Here is an 18,899-nt window from a genome sequence, read left to right on the forward strand (position 1 = left end):
TCAAGAGGCAGGTCAGGTGGTCTGGTATTCCCATCTCTTAAGAATTTTCCACAGTTTATTGTGATCCACACAGTCAAAGGCTTTGGCATAGTCAATAGAGCAGAAATAGATGTTTTTCTGGAACTCTCTTGCTTTTTTGATAATCCAGCAGATGTTGGCAATTTGATCTCTGGTTCCTCTGCCTTTTCTAAATCCAGCTTGAACATCAGGAAGTTCACGGTTCACGTATTGCTGAAGCCTGGCTTGGAGAATTTTGAGCATTACTTTACTAGCATGTGAGATGAGTGCAGTTGTGCAGTAGTTTGAGTGTTCTTTGGCATTACTTTTCTTTGGGATTGGAATGAAATCCTTTTCCAGTCCTGCGGCCACTGCTGAGTTTTCCAAATTTGCTGGCATATTGAGGGCAGCACTTTCTTCCACAGCATCATCTTTTAGGATTTGAAATAGCTCAACTGGAATTCTATCACCTCCATTAGCTTTGTTTGTAGTGATGCTTCTTAAGGCCCACTTGACTTCACGTTCCAGGATGTCTGGCTCTAGGTGAATGATCACACCATCATGATTATCTGGGTCACGAAGATCTTTTTTGTACAGTTCTTCTGTGTATTCTTGCCACCTCTTCTTAATATCTTCTGCTTCTGTTAGGTCCATACCATTTTCTGTCCTTTTTTGAGCCCATCTTTGCATGAAATGTTCCCTTGGTATCTCTAATTTTCTTGAAGAGATCTCTAGTCTTTCCCATTCTTTTGTTTTCCTCTATTTCTTTGCATTGATCACTGAGGAAGGCTTTCTTATCTCTCCTTGCTATTCTTTGGAACTCTGCATTCAAATGGGTATATCTTTCCTTTTCTCCTTTGCTTTTCACTTCCCTTCTTTTCATAGCTATTTGTAAGGCCTCCTCAGACAGCCATTTTTCTTTTTTGCATTTCTTTTCCATGGGGATGGTCTTGATCCCTGTCTCCTGTACAGTGTCATGAACCTCCATCCATAGTTCTTCAGCCACTCTATCTATCAGATCTAGTCCCTTAAATCTATTTCTCACTTCCACTGTATAATCATAAGGGATTTGATTTAGGTCATACCTGAATGGTCTAGTGGTTTTCCCTACTTTCTTCAATTTAAGTCTGAATTTGGCAATAGGGAGTTCATGGTCTGAGCCACAGTCAGCTCCCAGTCTTGTTTTGCTGACTGTATAGAGCTTCTCCATCTTTGGCTGCAGAGAATATGCTGCTGCTAAGTCACTTCAGTTGTGTCTGACTCTGGGCAACCCTATGGACAGCAGCCCACCAGGTTCCTCTGTCCACAGATTCTCTAGGCAAGAATACTGGAGTGGGTTGCCATTTCTTTCTCCAGCAAAGAAGACAATCAATCTGATTTCTGTATTGACCATCTGGTGATGTCCATGTGTACAGTCTCCTCTTGTGTTGTTGGAAGAGGGTGTTTGCTATGACCAGTGCATTCTCTTGGCAGAACTCTATTAGCCTTTGCCCTGCTTCATTCTGTACTCCAAGGCCAAATTTGCCTGTTACTCCAGGTGTTTCTTGTCTTCCTACTTTTGCATTCCAGTCCCCTATAATGAAAAAGACATATTTTTGGGGTGTGAGTTCTAAAAGGTCTTGTAGGTCTTCATAGAAGTGTTCAATCTCAGCTTCTTCAGTGTTACTAGTTGGGGCATAGACTTGGATTACCATGATATTGAATGGTTTGCCTTGGAAACGAACAGAGATCATTCTGTCATTTGTGAGATTACATCCAGGAATTTAGCCTTGATCTTTACTCAGAAAAAGTTGAAAATATTGTTTTAAAATAGTTTGTATGGTTTTTGAAATTGATTTCAATCATCTATCAAAGCCCAAGACTACAACCCTGTTAGTAATCAAGCCAGCAGTAGAATAGGCTCTCTCTTGAGATCCTAAGGGCTGCTTTTAAAGGGGCTTCTAGTTTCCATTTATCTTGATGTGTATCTGTGACACATCCCAGCATAAATCCAGCAGCCCATCTGGTGAAGGGGACATGAGAACATTGTTCATGATAGTAAATATGTTTAGATTTTTTTCACAGTCTGAGCAGAGCTATTGCTCTTGTCCATATTTTCATAAATTAGCTCTACCAAACTGCTTTCCTCATCTCCATGTATAGTAGCAATTAGTCAGTTCAGCTCGATCCAGGGCTTATCTTCACGGAGGAAACAAACGTTTGAAAGTGTAGTCAGTTTGAAGAATTCTATGAAGGCACCTGGAAAGGGCCAAGAGTGCATTGTTTTTAAGGATAATCTGCCCTGGGACACTGCCAACCCACTCTACAATTGGCAGCTTTTCTCCAGAAAGTTGCTCTTTTTTGAGTAGTTGGTGAATTGCTAAAGCCATCAGTATTTATAGGTCATCATGTGGCAGGTGGGAGATTGCTCCCTCTCTCTCCCCATTCATCCTCCACTCTCTCCCCCTTTCCCCATTTTAGAGTTGTAGTTTGGTTTGATATTGTTAGTTTTCAGTTTTTGTGGAACCACATTCTAGATTCAGAAAGCAGGTTCTCCATCTAAAGGGTACTTGCTAAATGAATGTTGAATGAATGAGCAAATGAAATAAAGAATAAATGATGAGGTGATTTACTCTTGATGGCAAAAGATAGTGACTGACACACAGCCAGTATTTTTTTCCCCAAATGCTGGCGACGAGGATGAAATTCCTGCCATCTCTCAGGTCAGAACTCACACTGTAATGGTCCTGCTTATGAAGAGGGCGGGAAGAGAGGGATGTGAATGGACACTGGCCTTTATGAAGCATCAGTTATGGGCTAGGCAGTGTTAGAACACTCCATATATGTGACCTCGTTTTATCCTCGTGAACAGTTCTATGAGATTATATCACCTCTGTTCTACAAATGAGGAAATGGAGGCTCAGGGTAGTCAAGTATATTGTTTAAATTACACAATGTGCTGGTTCCAAAGCTGATCTTCCAGTTTGCACTCTTGCATGCAGCTTCTTTGTGGGGCTTCCCAGGTGGCTCAGCAGGTAAAGAATCAGCCTGCAATGCAGAGACACAGGAGATCAATCCCTGGGTGGGGAAGATCCCCTGGTGAAGGGAATGGCAACTGACTCCAGTATTCTTGCTTGGAGAATCCCATCGACAGAGGAGCCTGGCAGGCTACTGTCCATAGGGTCACAAAGAGCAGGACATGACTGAAGTGACTGAGCACAGTACTGCACATGCTGCTTCTTATACACATATATTAAATGCACACACACACAAAACTCATATTCCCAAGTTTCTCCCAATATGTAGAGTATAAGGGTTTAACCTGCTGATTAAAAAATGTATACTCATTGACATTCACATGAATTGAAAAAGTCCTGGGGACTGGAGGGGGAAGACAGCTTCAATGTGCTTCTCACACTGACTGTTTGGATGCCTTCCTGAGTCAGGAGATTTTAACTTCAGGTGTGTATTAACAACAGACCCGGGTACTATTAAGACAGCTATTGTCCAGACTGTATTGATCTCTTTGAGGTCAGCATGTTGTGACCAGAGAAGGAGTAACTAGAAATGACTGTTGGCCTGTCCCTGCAACATGGTATCCCCTGTGGGTGGCAGGGAAAATACACAGCGTGTGATGCTCCTGTATCCACTAGCTGATGGCTGTATTTGGTTTCACATGAGTCGGGGCTCAGGGAATAGGGTGAGGGAGGGGGTATCGGTTACTAGTGCATCTGCCTTCTCTCCAGTGGTGGAATCACTCCCCTGTTTCTCATCCTGCCGCCTCTGAGATGGAAAAAAAGAGGCCAGGACCTGTCTCTGCATTTCAGTTCTCTCATATCCTGCTAGAGAGAGTGGGTAGAGGAGGGAAGAGAAGAGGGAGGGAGGGAGGAAGGAAGGGAGAAAGAGAGAGTGGTAGAGAGTGTTCAGCTGGGCTAACATCCCCCATAAGCCACAGAAAATCACATCCTCTCTTCAGCTTCTAATCGTAAATCCCCAAGCCACCAGACACGTCCCTGATGGTGTGCCATGATGGTTCAAAACTGAGAATCCCTGGTTTGCAAGTTTTAAATGTTTTATTATGTTTTAGACCCAGCAACATAACTAAATTCAAGGACAGTTAAGTTCAGCAGACCAGTCATCACCCTAACCCAGTGACAGTGTCCACCTTTACACAGGACTGGGCCTGTGTGACCAGTATTATTTCTGGTTTTCTCCACTGTCACTTTTTAAAAAAAATTTCCTGTGTTGATTTTCACTATCTCTGCAGAAGGTTGAATCCATCAGACTTGGCATTGAACCGTCCCTCTGGCATTGAACCCCAGAGATCATGTGTTTTCTACAGTTCAAGGAACTCCCCAGCATCTTACCTTTAATAGTGTGGTTGCCTGGGTTTGTTCAAAATAGCAGCAGTAGAAATAGTAACAGTAGTAGTATTAACAATAGTAATAGTAATTGCACTAATAATATTACATGAGTATTGTATAAGTACTATATATTTACTCCTCTGTGTGATAGATGAACTGTCATTGTCTATATATTACAACAGAAGAAATTGATGCCCAGAGAGGTTAAGTAACTGGCCAAGGGCACACAGCTAGTGACTGGTGAAGCCAGAATACAAATCCAGGTTGTCTGGCTCCAACAGAGTGAACACAAACACAATTCCACATTGCTAAAAATTGATTCTCCACTAGTATTAATCATAAGTAATTATAGTAGAACAAGCTAGTGTATTGTAGAGAAAGAGTCTCAGCAAAAAATAACGTTCACACCTTTCAGGCACTTCCAATATCCAACCTTCTTGCTCTTAGTTGCTTTTATAGAGTCTTATTCACCTTCATCTGGAAACTTCCTCTCTCCAGTGCAAGAGGCACCAGCCACAGGAGACTTATGGGTGCTTGAAAGGAGACTTCCAAAAGGAGATGTGCCATAAGGGAAAAACAAACACCAGGTTTTGAAGACTTGGTGTAAAAAAAAAGCACGTCAGATATCTCATTCATAATGTTCAAAATCTTGATTGCTTGTTAAAATACATTAAAATTAATACCCCCTGTTTATTTTTATAATGTGACTATTAGAAAATTTAAAATTATTTATGTGACTTGTGTTCCATTTCTACTGGACAGCAACATTATAGGTTTACTGATTTTATATCTTTCTCCCTTCAGTTCTGGACACTTCATGATGGGTTTGCCCTTCAGGACTGGTTTTGGTCATTTTAGGCTTAAAAGTCAGCTTTAAGCTACTAGGCTTACTGTACTTAGTGTATTTATCTAAGTGAGAGCTGTTCATGCTGATTCAAGGAGATGATGAGGAAAACCTTTCCTTTTTCCTGTTTAGCACCTGCCTTCCTCTGAAATTAAATCTCTTAGGGAAGAACATGGTGACCACCCTGCCCTGTGACCCCACGGTCGATCTTTCCTTTTAACCTGGGATGTGTGCAGGTAGTGCTGGTGGGGAGAGAGCTCTTCATTTTTCTGCTCGTGGCCAGTTATGGAATTCCAAATTGCTTTTGAAATGTTTTAGGAAACCATGCACGCTATTCACCAGCCCTTTCACCTGCTGCTGCTGCTGCTGCTAAGTCGCTTCAGTCGTGTCCAACTCTGTCCGACCCCATATGGCAGCCCACCAGGCTTCTCCATCCCTGGGATTCTCCAGGCAAGAACCCTGGAGTGGGTTGCCATTTCCTTCTCCAATGCATGAAAGTGAAAAGTGAAAATGAAGTCGCTCAGTCGTGTCCGACTCTTCGAGACCTCATGGACTGCAGCCTACCAGGCTCCTCCGTCCATGGGATTTTCCAGGCAAGGGTACTGGAGTGGGGTGCCATTGCCTTCTCCGTTTCACCTGCTAGAGGACCCAAAGTATCAGTTATACTGCATTCGTCAACAGCTGTGGCTGATGTACCTCTTAAACATCACAGACCCAGAAGGGAAGTCACAGCCTGGCCCTTAAGGAATTTCAGATTTTCGGGGGAGGCAGACTTGCTGATTTGTTAGGCAATAAAGACTGAGTAATTAGAGCCAGATTGTGTGGCTCAGCCTTGAACATCAAAGTAAAGCCAGAGAAGGGGGTGAGCTGCATGGGCCATGTGCTCAGAGAAGACTTTTTGAATGAAGACTTTGAGCCTTGAGGGCTTAGTAGGTTGTAGGTTGTTCTAAGGGGAAGGTTGGAGGGGTAGGGGGAGCCACTGGGGACCAGTTACAGGTAAGTGAGCTGGGGGTCAGGGATAGAAGGTAGGGGCTTATAACCTGGGCTTGACTCAGGCGGAAGCTGATGGTATGGTCTCAGAAGGAGCAAGACAGAGTTGGACAATGAAAACTCTGAGCTTATTGCTCTCAGAGTCCCCTAGAAATGTTCTTATCTTCTGTTTGCCTAAATGTGGATGCTGCTACATTGGCACAGCTTTAAAGCTATTCATTATACAATTGTATGGCACCTACCTTGTTCAAGACACCTTGTTTTCAAATAAATACAGAATTCTAAAACAAATACATTGTTACAGGATGGCAAGTAAAACTGTGTCCCACTTCAGTTCAGTTCAGTTCAGTTCAGTCTCTTAGTCTTGTCCAACTCTCTGCAACCCCACGAACCACAGCACCCCAGGCCTCCCTGTCCATCACCAACTCCCGGAGTTTACCCAAACCTATGTCCATTGAGTCGGTGATGCCATCCAACCATCTCATCCTCTGTTGTCCCCTTCTCCTCCTGCCTTCAATCTTTCTCAGCATCAGGGTCTTTTCAAATGAGTCAGCTCTTCGCATCAGGTGGCCAAAAGTACTGGAGTTTCAGCTTCAGCATCAGTCCTTCCAATGAACATCCAGGACTTATCTCTTTAGGATGGACTAGTTGGATCTCCTTGCAGTCCAAGGGACTCTCAAGAGTCTTCTCCAACACCACAGTTCAAAAGCATCAATTCTTCGGTGCTCAGCTTTCTTTATAGTCCAACTCTCACATCCATATATGACCACTGGAAAAACCATAGCCTTGACTAGACAGATTTTTGTTGGTAAAGTAATGTCTCTGCTTTTTAATATGCTGTCTAGGTTGGTCATAACTTTCCTTCCAAGAAGTAAGCGTCTTTTAATTTCATGGCTGCAGTCACCATCTGCAGTGATTTTGGAGCCCCCCAAAATAAAATCATCTACTGTTTCCACTGTTTCCCCATCTATTTGCCATGAAGCAATGGGACTGGATGCCGTGATCTTTAGTTTTCTGAATGTTGAGCTTTAAACCAACTTTTTCAGTCCTCTTTAACTTTCATCAAGAGGCTCTTTAGTTCTTCATTTTCTGCCATAAGAGTGGTGTCATCTACATATCTCAGGTTATTGATATTTCTCCCAGCAATCTTGATTCCAGCTTGTGCTTCCTCCAGCCCAGCATTTCTCATGATGTACTCTGCATAGAAGTTAAATAAGCAAGGTGACTATATACAGTCTTGACATACTCCTTTTCCTATTTGGAACCAGTCTGTTGTTCCATGTCCAGTTCTAACTGTTGCTTCCTGACCTGCATACAGGTTTCTCAAGAGGCAGGTCAGGTGGTCTGGTATTCCATCTCTTTCAGAATTTTCCACAGTTTATTGTGATCCACACAGCCAAAGGCTTTGGTAGAGTTATCAATTTAAAGAAACATATTAAATTCATGATACTGTGAAAGGCAGGTGGATATAGCAACAATCATAAAGGTTTTCATATCCTACCTTATAGATGAGCACCTAAGGCTCCAGAGGACCCACACCTTCACACAGCAAGTTTATCTGTGGCATGCAGGGTGGGGTGGAAGGTGGGGAAATAGTGGCAAAGTGGCCAGTTAGCCAGCTGTTCAGGTGTGAAGTGAAGACTTGATAGAAGTCTTGAGAGGCGGTGGAGGAGAGGAAACAGAAAAGCCACTGGTTAGACTGTTGTACAGTCAGGTGTTTCATGAGTGTGTGTATTTCTCTGTGCATTTGGGTTGATGTGCGATGCTCATTTTGGAGAAGGCAATGGCACCCACTCCAGTACTCTTGCCTGGAAAATCCCATGGATGGAGGAGCCTGGAAGGCTGCAGTCCATGGGGTCGCTGAGGGTAGGACACGACTGAGCGACTTCACTTTCACTTTTCACTTTCATGCATTGGAGAAGGAGATGGCAACCCACTCCAGTGTTCTTGCCTGGAGAATCCCAGGGACGGGGGAGCCTGGTGGGCTCCCATCTATGGGATCGCATAGAGTCAGACACGACTGAAGTGACTTAGCAGCAGCAGCAACAGCGATGCTCATTTAGGGTTCAGACTCCTAGTGTGTCTGATTGTTCTGGTGGTGAACATGGGCAGATGCCGAGAGATAACTCGTAATCCAATGCTGACGTTTACTGAGCCTTAGAGTGGGCCACATCCTGTGCTATCTCTGTTTCCCACAATAACCCCATGAAATATCTGCCATTGTTCCCACTCTTTTACAGATGATGGAACTGAGTCTCAGGGAGGTTACGTAATTTGCCCAAAATCGTACAGCTGGGATTCAAATCTGAGCCTGGCTGACTGCAAGGCCTTTAGCCACTGCATGTACTGCTTCGTCATTGATTGATGATTTTTTACAGCATCTTCTGCTGTTTCTCACTTTTCTCAGTCATTTTACCTAGAGTGTGAGTTTCTGTAACTTAGCTCAGAATTTGATTCATTTCTCTTAAGCATCAGAAACAACAGAAATTCACCAGCCCCTAAGCCCCATTTTTAACCCTTGTGCAGCATAGTCTATATATCTTATTCCATGGTTTATATCATCATTAGAGTGGCTCTGTTGTTGGTGATGGACAGGGACGCCTGGTGTGCTGCGATTCATGGGGTCGCAAAGAGTTGGACACGACTGGGCGACTGAACTGAACTGATTGGCCCTTTAAGAAGCTAATTAATCACTAAATATAGACCACGAGTTGTTCTTTTCAACCCCCTGCGTGTCTCTTCCCCCCATTGTGTGATGCCATCTGGTGCTATGATCTCATGCTTTTTGTGTTCCTTTCCAGAGAACCAGATTCATCGCTCTCTAAGCCCGGACAGCCAGTTAATTTCAGTTTGCATGCATGGATTTGAAAAAATTTGCATCTAATGCCTCCTTGTGGATTTTCATAGTATTGCTCTTCAGTATATCTCACGGAACTTCTATCTTGACCACCCCTTATGTATATACGTATTCTTGTCTTTTTATCAGAAGAACTTTGTCTTTAGCAAACCATCAAGCAACTGCAGGCCTTTTCCTATGTGATTTTCGTGAAGTTTCATTTTGTCAGTTTTATGTGCATGCCATAGGAAATTAGAACTTAATAATATACTTTCCTTTTCAAATCGATTTGACTTTCTGCTATGATGGTGGAACAAATGTTTAAAGGATATAAAAGAGCTAATGGCAGGCCTCTGACCCTACTGCGATCTGTCCTATCTCCATCTTTACCCCCACTTCTGCCTGAAATCTCGAATAATCTTTCAAGGGAGTGTAACTCCCGGGCTGTAGAGCATTTTCTTGCAAACTCAAGGAAGTTGCTCTGGGTTCCCCACCATACTCCTAATCTTTGGGATTTTAGGTGCTCCATTCAGACCTTGTCACTCTCCACACTTCCTATGTCTTCTCATTTCAGAGTTCTTGGCAGTTTAAATTTAGCCTGGAAGCCTCCTGGGGAAGGAAAGATAATTTGGTTGCGTGTGCACTGCTTACCTCATTCCTGGCATGTGTGGGGAGCAGAAGAACACTGGGCTGGCCGGTCGCCTCCTTTCTGCTACTGCCTCTGCCCCCTGGGATCACACCCATTTCCAGCAGGGGTGGAGGAGGAGATGGGCTCTGAGAGTATTAGTAATGATGTTTAGCAAGGGACCAAAGATATTCTTAGCACGGGAGTTGGTAGAAGGCCAGCCCTCTGAGTCTGAGAGAATTTCTTCCCAGTCCAACCCCATATCTAGCCTTAAGCAGCTTCTGTGAGATGCGGGAAGGATGAGGCCACTGAGTCAACCATGAGCCAATCCAGTCTCTGAATAATGTGTGTTGAAAGGTATGGAAAATGTACAGACAGAAGCCTCAATTTGGGTATCAGGTTGTTTCCAAAAGAGCATATGCTTGTACTAAACTGAAAAATTTGTTTTTCACTTCAAACTGACAGTTCATTCAATAACTACAGTTCTTGAATTTATGATTACCAGGGGGGAAGGGTGAGAGGAAAGGATAGATTGGGAGTTTGGGATTGACATGTACACACTCCCGTGTTTAAAATAAAATGCCTTTCCATGAAAACAAACTAACTACAGGTCTCACTACCCACGGAATTAAGAGGCATTTCCAAAAGAGTTAGGGATTCCTAACTTTCCTGAGTGAGCATTATGCAAAGTTTGGGTGACACTGCACATGTTAAAGTGTGGCTATTGCTTTGTACTTTGTTCTATTGCTTTGGTCTAGTTACTTAACCTTTGCGAGCATCAGATTTTTCTTCCCACCTAATGGAATTAATAATACCTATTTTATGTCTAATTCTTAGGGGAATTGGTGAGTACCAAATGAATTTTGACAAATGCTTTTTTTTTTTTTTTCATCTATGAGGTGGTTTCTGCACTTCATTCTATCGATAAGGCGTATTATATCAATTCATCTTCTTATGTTGAACCAACCTTACCATCCTGGCATAAATTGCATTTAGTCATGATGTTCTATCCTTTTTATATGTTGGTGAATTCAGTTTGCTAGTACTTTATTGAGGACTTTTGAATACATAGTCATAAGAAATGTTTTGTAATATTCTTTTCTTGTGATGCCCTTGTTTTTCATATCAGGGCAAACCTGGCCTCATCCAATGATTTGGGAATTGTTCCCTCCTCTTTTTTTTTTTTTTTAAGAGTTTATGAAACATGGTTAATTCTTCTTTAAACATTTGGTAAAGTTCACCAGTGAAGCTCTTTGGTTCTGGACTTTCCTTTGTGGGAATTTTTTTTTTTTAAACTAAGTCGATAACTAACTCAAGGCTCTTTAGTTGATATCGATCGGTTTACATGTTCTATTTCTTCTTGAGTCAGTTTTGGTAATTTGCGTCTCTCTAGGAAGTTCTCATATAATCTGTAGAATCTAATTTGTTGACATATAATTTTTTCACAGTATTCTCTTGTTACCATGTTTTGTTTTTGTGAAGTGTTGTCTTCTGTTTTGTTCCTGAATTTAGTAACTCAAGTTTTCTCTCCTTTTGCCTTGAATGGTCTAGATAAGTATTTATCAATTCTATTAATCTTTTAAAAAATAAATTAAAAAAAAAAAACTTTCCTCATTTTTCTAGTCTCTACTAACTTTACTTCTACCCTAATTATGTAATCTCTCTGCTTTGGGTTTAGTTTGTTCTTCTCTTTTTAGTTTCTTCAGAAAGTCAGGCTGCTGATTTGAGACTTTCTCTTTTAATGTAGGCATTTACAGGCGTAAATTCCCTCTAAGCACTGCTTTAACTGCATCTCATGCTGCTGCTGCTGCTAAGTCGCTTCAGTCGTGTCCGACTCCGTGCGACCCCATAGACGGCAGCCCACCAGGCTCCGCCGCCCCTGGGATTCTCCAGGCAAGAACACTGGAGTGGGTTGCCATTGCCTTCTCCGAGCTGCATCTCATAGATTTTCACATATTGTGATTTTGTTTTCATTAATCTCAAAGTGTTTTTAAACTTTCCTTGTAATTTCTTTTTGACTCATTTATTGTTTAGAAGTGTTACTTAATTTCCACAAATTTCTGAATTTCCAAAATTTCCTTCTGTTATTGATTTCCAATTTCATTATATTGCAGTCAGAGAACATACTTTGCATGACTTTTAAATGCATTGAGACTTATTTTATTGCATAAAATATGGTGTATGCTGGGGAGTGTCTGATGTACGCTTGAAAATTATGTATATTCTGCTGTTTGGTGGAGTGTTCTGTAGATGCCTGTTTTGTCTAGTTGGTTTATAGTGTTGTTCAAATCTTCTGTTTATTTCTTGACTCTCCGCTATTCTACCATTATTAAAAGTGGAGTGCTAAAGTCTCCAAATATTATTGTTGAATTGTCTATTTCTTCCTTTAATTATGTCAGTGTTTTTTTTTTTTTTAGTATTTTGTGGCTTTGTTGGTAAGTGGATAAAATGTGTTTAAAGTTGTTATATCTTCTTAGTGAGTTGACCCTTTTATCATTATAAAATGTCTTTCTTTGTCTCTAATAACAGTTTTTGTCTTAAAGTCTAATTTTGTTTGATATTAGTATAGCTATTCCATCTCTCTTTTGGTGACTATTTTCATGGTGTATCTTTTTTCATCTTTTACTTCCAACCTACTTGTGTCTTTGAATCTGAAGTGTGTCTCTAATGGGTATCACATAAGGATCATGTTGTTTTATCTGTAATGCAATCTCTGCTTTTGTTGGAATGTTTGGTCTATTTATATTTAGTGTAATTCCATTTATGTTTCCCTGTTTTGTAACATTACAAATGTTTTTGTTGTTTTCTTGTTTCTCCATGTGGATTCAGTTACTGTTACTTCATTCAGCCTGAAGGACTTCCTTTACTATTTCTTATAGGGCAGGTCTGCTAGTGACGCATTCTGTCAGTTTTTGTTTAACTGGAAATGTCTTCATTTTCTGTTCATTTCTGAAGGATAACTTTGCTGCATTCAAAATTCTTGGTTGACAATCCTTCTTTCAGTGCTTTGAATACTCCCTCTGGCCTCCATGGTTTCTGATGAGAAATCAGTGTCCAGTCTTTTGGGGAGTCCTTACATATCATACACTGCTTTTTTTCTTGTGGTTTTCAAGAGTCTCCATCTTTGGCTTCCAAGAGTTTGATGATGGTGTGTCTGAATATGAGTTTGTCCTTTTTTTACTTCATCAAACTTCTTAGATGTATAGATTCATGTTTTTCATCAAATTGGGAAAGTTTTGACAATTATTTCTTCAAATATTCTTTTTGTCCCTTTTTCCTCTCCTCATTTCTGGGACTCCCATTATATTCCTCAGACTGGATTATATCAATTGATCTATCTTCAAGTTGACTGATTATTTTTCCTGCCTGCTCAAAACTTTGTTGAGCCCCTCTAATAAATGTTTAAATTTCAGTTATTATACTTTTCAACTTTTGATTTTCTATTTGTTTTTCTTTTCATACATTTCGTCACTTTACTAATATTCTCTATTTGGTGAGACATCATTCTCACACTTGCATTTAGCTCCTTGGACATGGTTTCCTTTAATTCTTTTAACATATTTAGAACATTTGATTTAAAGTCTTGGTTAGGGACTTCCCCGGTGGTCCAGTGGTTAAGACTCCACATTTCCACTGCAGGGGGCAGGGGTTCAATCCATGGTTGGGGAGCTAAGATCTCACATATTTGGCAGTGTGTTAAAAACAGAAAACAAAAACCAAGAAACAAAACCTTGAATTGTGAAGCCTTGGTCAGATAAATCCAGTGTCTGGGCTTCTTCAGTGATAGTTTCTGTTGACTGACCTATTTTTTTTTCCTATGTATGACTCATATGTTCCTTTTCTGTGTTTGCTTTGTAGTTTTAAATTGAAACTGGGCATTTAAAATTATATAGCAATTCTGGAAATTAGATTCTCCCTCCTGCTCAGAGTTTGTTATTGTTTTTTGTGTCAATGGTTTTTGTTTGTTTGTTTAGTGACTCTACTGAACTAATTCTGTGAAGTCTGTATCCTTTGTCATATGTAGGCCCTAAAGTCTCTGCTTGACTAGCTTAGTGGGAAGCTAATGACTATACAGAAATGTCCTTAACTGCCTAGAACCAATAGGTTACCAGTCTTTGCTGATGGACGGTGTGTGTGTGTTGGGGCATGTCGTTCAACTCTGCTTTAGCCCTTCAGTTCCTGCTTACACAGAGCCTCAAAGTTACCCCAAGGATGAGTATCAAGTAGAATGATAATTTTGAAAAACACAAATGTAAACCATTAATACATTTTCAGTCTGTTATCTATTATTATTCTCAGCCCAGATCATTTGCTCTTTGTAAGCACAGGAATTTTCTGACTTATAAACACATAACATATATAAACACTGAACTTACATACCTTATAGACCTCACAACCAAAGAGAAAAATAAAAGGGAGCTTTGAGCTTTTTGGAGAATCTATGGTTTCATAAGGAAAAGAAAAATAAGCTTCCAAAAAGCAGACATAGTCTTGGGTAGTATTTTTCAGCTGCCTGTATCAGAATTACTTGGGATGTTTGTTAAAAGTCAGGTTTGTGGCTCCGTCCCAAATCTTTTGATTCAGAATATCTTTGGTGAGGTCCAGGGTCTGCATGTTAAACTATCTCCCCCGGTGATTCTTACGAACACTAATGACTGAGAAACTATTTATGAGAGATGATTCTGTAGGTGCCTTCATGTCAGGGGCTAACTGGATCATGGTATTAACTGTGTTCAAATATTAATCTCCCTTTTCAATGTCTGATCTTTAAAAAAGTTTCACTTTATTATTACATTTACTCCAAGTCTACCAATTAGAGATTTATTTGCATCTATGAGAATATTTTTTAACAGCTGCTTGAGTTAAAGGATTAACATTTACTCACAGCTCTTTAAAAATTAATCTAATCAGTTTGCATTTATCCAAACAACTGATCACGGTGATTTACAAGGAAACAACAAAGTTTTGTTATATTTTACTTTGAAAGGAAGATAGATACTCTTGTTGGATTCAGCAAATTTTAGGGGAAAAATAGGCCTGTGTTAATCTATGCAATAAAAGCATGGATTGGAAGGGAATATAGAAGTTGCTAGATAAAGTAGTAGGTATTTTCCCCTTTCAAAATATTATGCAAACAACCAGAAAAGGGAGGAAACACATTTCTTTCTCCTTTTAATATTACCCTTGCTTTTAGGACGTTGAATTCAGATCAATAAAATTTGTATTAAGGAATTACTTCAGCTACTCTAGGGCTAGTTAGGTTCTTGTGGGTTGTCTGGAGACCTAATTACCACTTAAACCATCATGTGGAAGATTCTTTATGGAAAAATGTCTTCTGGTTTACAAACAACACACTTCCTGATGTACTTTTTGATTATTTGAGAGTTTGAGGTTGGATCAAATTTGGATGCATGAGATTTATCTGTGTTAACATTCCAAGCTGATTTCTCCCAATCCTCTGTATACTTTTAGACCATGTCTCCTTGAGGAGTTTTGTGTTTAATTAACACAAATTCAATGTTGAAAAAAACAATTAAGGGAGTTTAGATTCTTATCAAATTTAATACATTCAAAGGTGGAAACATGATTTAAAAAATTATTTCATGTTTTGGGTTTTTACTGCTTTGACTTGTCTCTATTAATGAGAGTAATCAATAGACTCTTCTCCCTTGTCCCTTCAAGCCAGTTTAGGATGCATTACCCTGCCTTCAGTTTCCAGAATTCTATTACAAATGCACAAACTAGTAGCTCACATTTCTTATTTCCTTCAAGGTATTGCACAACGATGTACAGCCATCAAGTACCACTTTTCTCAGCCAATCCGCTTACGAAACATCCCTTTCAATTTGACCAAGACAATCCAGCAAGATGAATGGCACCTGCTTCGTGAGTATTTCCGGGAAAGGGTCAGAGAGGAAGCGGTGTCTTTCTGAACAAAAAGTATTCCCACCAGCCGTTTCAGATCTGGACTGAAAGATGCTGTGCTGATCCTGCGTGGGCCTCTGGGCCCCATCTGACTTGGGCAGAGACTCAGAGGGTCATCTCACCATGCCGAGGTCACAGCTTGTTTGCAGATCAGACGTGTGAGAGTGAGGCGTGGGGTTCTGGGAGACAGTGCAGTGAGCTTGTCTGTCCTGGTGGCATCTGTATACAAGCCACATCCTGGGTGTTTCCTTTACCAGGTCATGGGGTACAAGACCCTGATCTGGTAATTGTCTCAATGAGCCCAGGAGATTATACCTTAGGTGCTCTTATTTTTGTTTTGTTTATCCAATATTCATTTTAGTTACCGTTTCTGTCTCAGACCTTGGTGTTTCTACTCAAATATCTTTATTGAGTGTATGTTATAATTTTCTCAGAAGGTGTCTGTTACCTCCACATCTTGATGGCAGGAACTCTTTTGTTACTGTCAGGAAAATGTGAAAGTCTAGAAAGGATCGTCAGCGTGATACCAAAGAAAACTGATATTTACCTGAAAACTATTGATTCGCGTTGCCTAGGGATAGCTAATACAGGAAAGTAAAAAAAAAAAAAACTAGGCCTAATTCTTTTTAGTGTTTACCGCAGTCAGAGGTTGACATTGTCATTTCCAATGCAGTCAGTACAAGGACTTCAGTGATCTTGTTTGGTGACCAAAGTCACTACAAAGGCAGAGTTTCATTTTGCAAAGTAAAATCTCTCTGCAGAGCAAAGGGCTCTATTTTGAATCTCAAACACATAAATGGAAGCTCTTAAGATACTGCCCACAACAGTGGTATAATATTATAGATATTGTGATCGGCACATTTAGAACTTGGAAAGTCCTTGGCTTAAATGTGGTTTATTTCTTAATAAACCTGAAAATTCCTGAAAATTATTTTTGGCTGGCTGATCTTAATGGTCATTTCTCAACAGACCTTAGTTAGAGCCTTATCTAAGTGTTCTTATAATTACTTTTGAGCATGTTTGGGGTTCTTTGCCTTAATCATCTATCCAGAAAGCCACATAGTCATTGGTTTTAGGTGAGAAAAGATCATTACTGGGTCCTGAAAAAGAACCTTATCTCTTTACTCTGAGTTTGTACCCTGTCACTGCCCAACAAGACCACATTGAGCACTGTCCTCCTAATCCTCTTTGAGGTTCTCATGGAAAGATGCTTTCAGCAGTCTCAGGCGTGGCTCTTTCCAAGACAGTCACACTTGGTGATCTGTACCGTGTTTACCAGATAAGCTTAACATGTCTGGTACTAATGCGAATCCCAAGTGGATTATATCTGAACCTTGTGTGTATACATTTTAATGGCCATAGTAAATAAAACTTGAATCACAGGGAATTTAGGAGGTTGTGAGATTATGGTGGCTGAGCTATGATGATATTGAATGTCTCAAAATGACCTACACTGTAATATTAAACAGCCCCTTTAAATGAACTGTGTCTGTGACCCCTAGCTCTGTGATGTATACACTTTCTCTTCTAGGCTGCAATGCCCTGATTCAGTATAGATGCTCTGAGCTGGAAATAAGAAATTCTTTTGAAAGAAAGGGATGAACCATGTGTGACAAGGCCAAGACTGGAAGCTACCATAATTTACCCTGTATACACCACCCTGAGTTGCCCGGGAGCCACAGGAACACACAGTGAGGTGGTGTCTGCCTGGGCACCTTCGCAGAGCCGCCCACATTCATGCAGCAGGGTGTGCCTATTGTCTGGGCTCTGTATGTGCATAGGTGTGCATGATCCACCTTGCCCAGGACTGTTGACTGGTCTCAGGGTCAGCCTTATGTTTGGGATCTATTGCTTTAAGAGGGATCAGAGAAATTTAGCCACAATTTTTAAAAGTATCTGCATTCAAATTTAAAAAAGGAGAGAGGAAAATAGAAAAAGAAAATAACAGGAGGGTGGGCAATCAGAGTATTCAGTGTTCATTGCTCAGTCATGTCTGACTCTTTGCAACCATGTGGACTATAGCCCACCAAGTTCCCCCATCCATAGAATTCTCTAGGCAAGAATAGTGGAATGGGTTACTATTCCCTTGCCCAGAGCATCTTCCTGACCCAGGGATTGGACCTGCCTCTCCTGTATTGCAGGCAGAGTCTTTACCATCTGAGCCACCAGGGAAGCCCACGGCACCAAAGTACATGAAGTCAGTCCATCTCTTGGTTATGGCTCAGAAGGTGGGGAGGGGATGGGTTCCTGGCCCCGTGATCACAACCATTGGTGGTTTTGTGATAGACCAAACTTGACAGTTGCATATACAGTGGGCTTGGCCATGAAAACAGCCCTTCCTTAACCTGAGTACTTGGATGCGTGGGTTGTAGGACCTGTGTTTAAGGGGAGAGGGCCTTTATGAGCAGGTGTCTTATATGTGCATCTTGGGTCCCCTTTTAGGTACAACTGCTTTCACTTTCTCAAATTCTTTTTGAAAATAAGCAGGAGGAAATATAACTGAAAAATAAAATAATTGGCATCCTTGGTGTGCAGGTAAAACCATGTTTCACTGTAGCTGACTTTTTAGACTTTTTCCCCAAAGTCAAATTAATTACAGTCACTGCAGTTGGTGGTGACCTAGGTTTCTGTTGCTCTTTGAAGGATAATAAAGATCTTTTGCAGACCTTCTTCAGTTTGTTCAGTACAACCTTGTTTGTTTGCAAACAGACTCTTAGTTTGTTAAGTAACTCGTTATCTATAACCCTCATTTGCCCTGGTGTCCTCTGGTCTGTGTTCTACTTGGTAGGGACTTTTCCATGGATTTAGAGAAGGCAGATGCTGATACCTCAATTCGTTATACCCGGTCTGTCCTCTTACTGAATACCTGGGAAGTCTATTTCCTAAATCACCTTGGCCCTGTAGACACTATGCCTATCCATGCAACTTATTAATTTTCACAGTGTATACAGAGCTCTTCATTCTCTAATTTTCAATAACTCTCCTTCTTGTTATTTTGAATGTTTGTATTTGAGATTAGATTTAAGAAGAATCACTGCTGGCTTCCTGGGCATGGCTGTGGCTGTCCTGCTTTGTGGCTGCATTGTGGCCACGGTCAGCTTCTTCTGGGAGGAAAGCCTGACCCAGCATGTGGCTGGACTCCTTTTCCTCATGACAGGTACGTGGAGCACCTCTGACACCTTTCCCAGAAAAAGTGAAGGCTGTTCTGCAGCATGTAGCTTCACTTTGTTATCTCTCTGTTAATTTTATTTTCACTTGTGAGAAAAGCAACCAAAAGGTTCTTTGGCTTTGGTAGGTAATACAGACTTTAAAGAAAATAGCAATGTTAAAAACACAGTC

The 18,899-nt window shown here is 40.8% G+C and overlaps 1 protein-coding gene across 5 annotated transcripts in view; it reads left to right on the forward strand.

The window, feature by feature from the left end:
- TMEM178A (transmembrane protein 178A) overlaps window positions 1-18,899 on the forward strand; it is a 285,171-nt gene that overhangs the window by 253,877 nt on the left and 12,395 nt on the right. For all 5 annotated transcript variants that reach the window (XM_059891369.1, XM_059891368.1, XM_024998927.2 and 2 more), the window contains 2 exons: window positions 15,408-15,521; window positions 18,580-18,717. In XM_059891369.1, the coding sequence (XP_059747352.1) occupies window positions 15,408-15,521; window positions 18,580-18,717 (252 nt within the window). The remainder of the gene's footprint in view (window positions 1-15,407; window positions 15,522-18,579; window positions 18,718-18,899) is intronic.

This window comes from Bos taurus, chromosome 11 (assembly GCF_002263795.3).
Source record: "Bos taurus isolate L1 Dominette 01449 registration number 42190680 breed Hereford chromosome 11, ARS-UCD2.0, whole genome shotgun sequence".
Lineage (NCBI taxonomy): Eukaryota > Metazoa > Chordata > Mammalia > Artiodactyla > Bovidae > Bos > Bos taurus.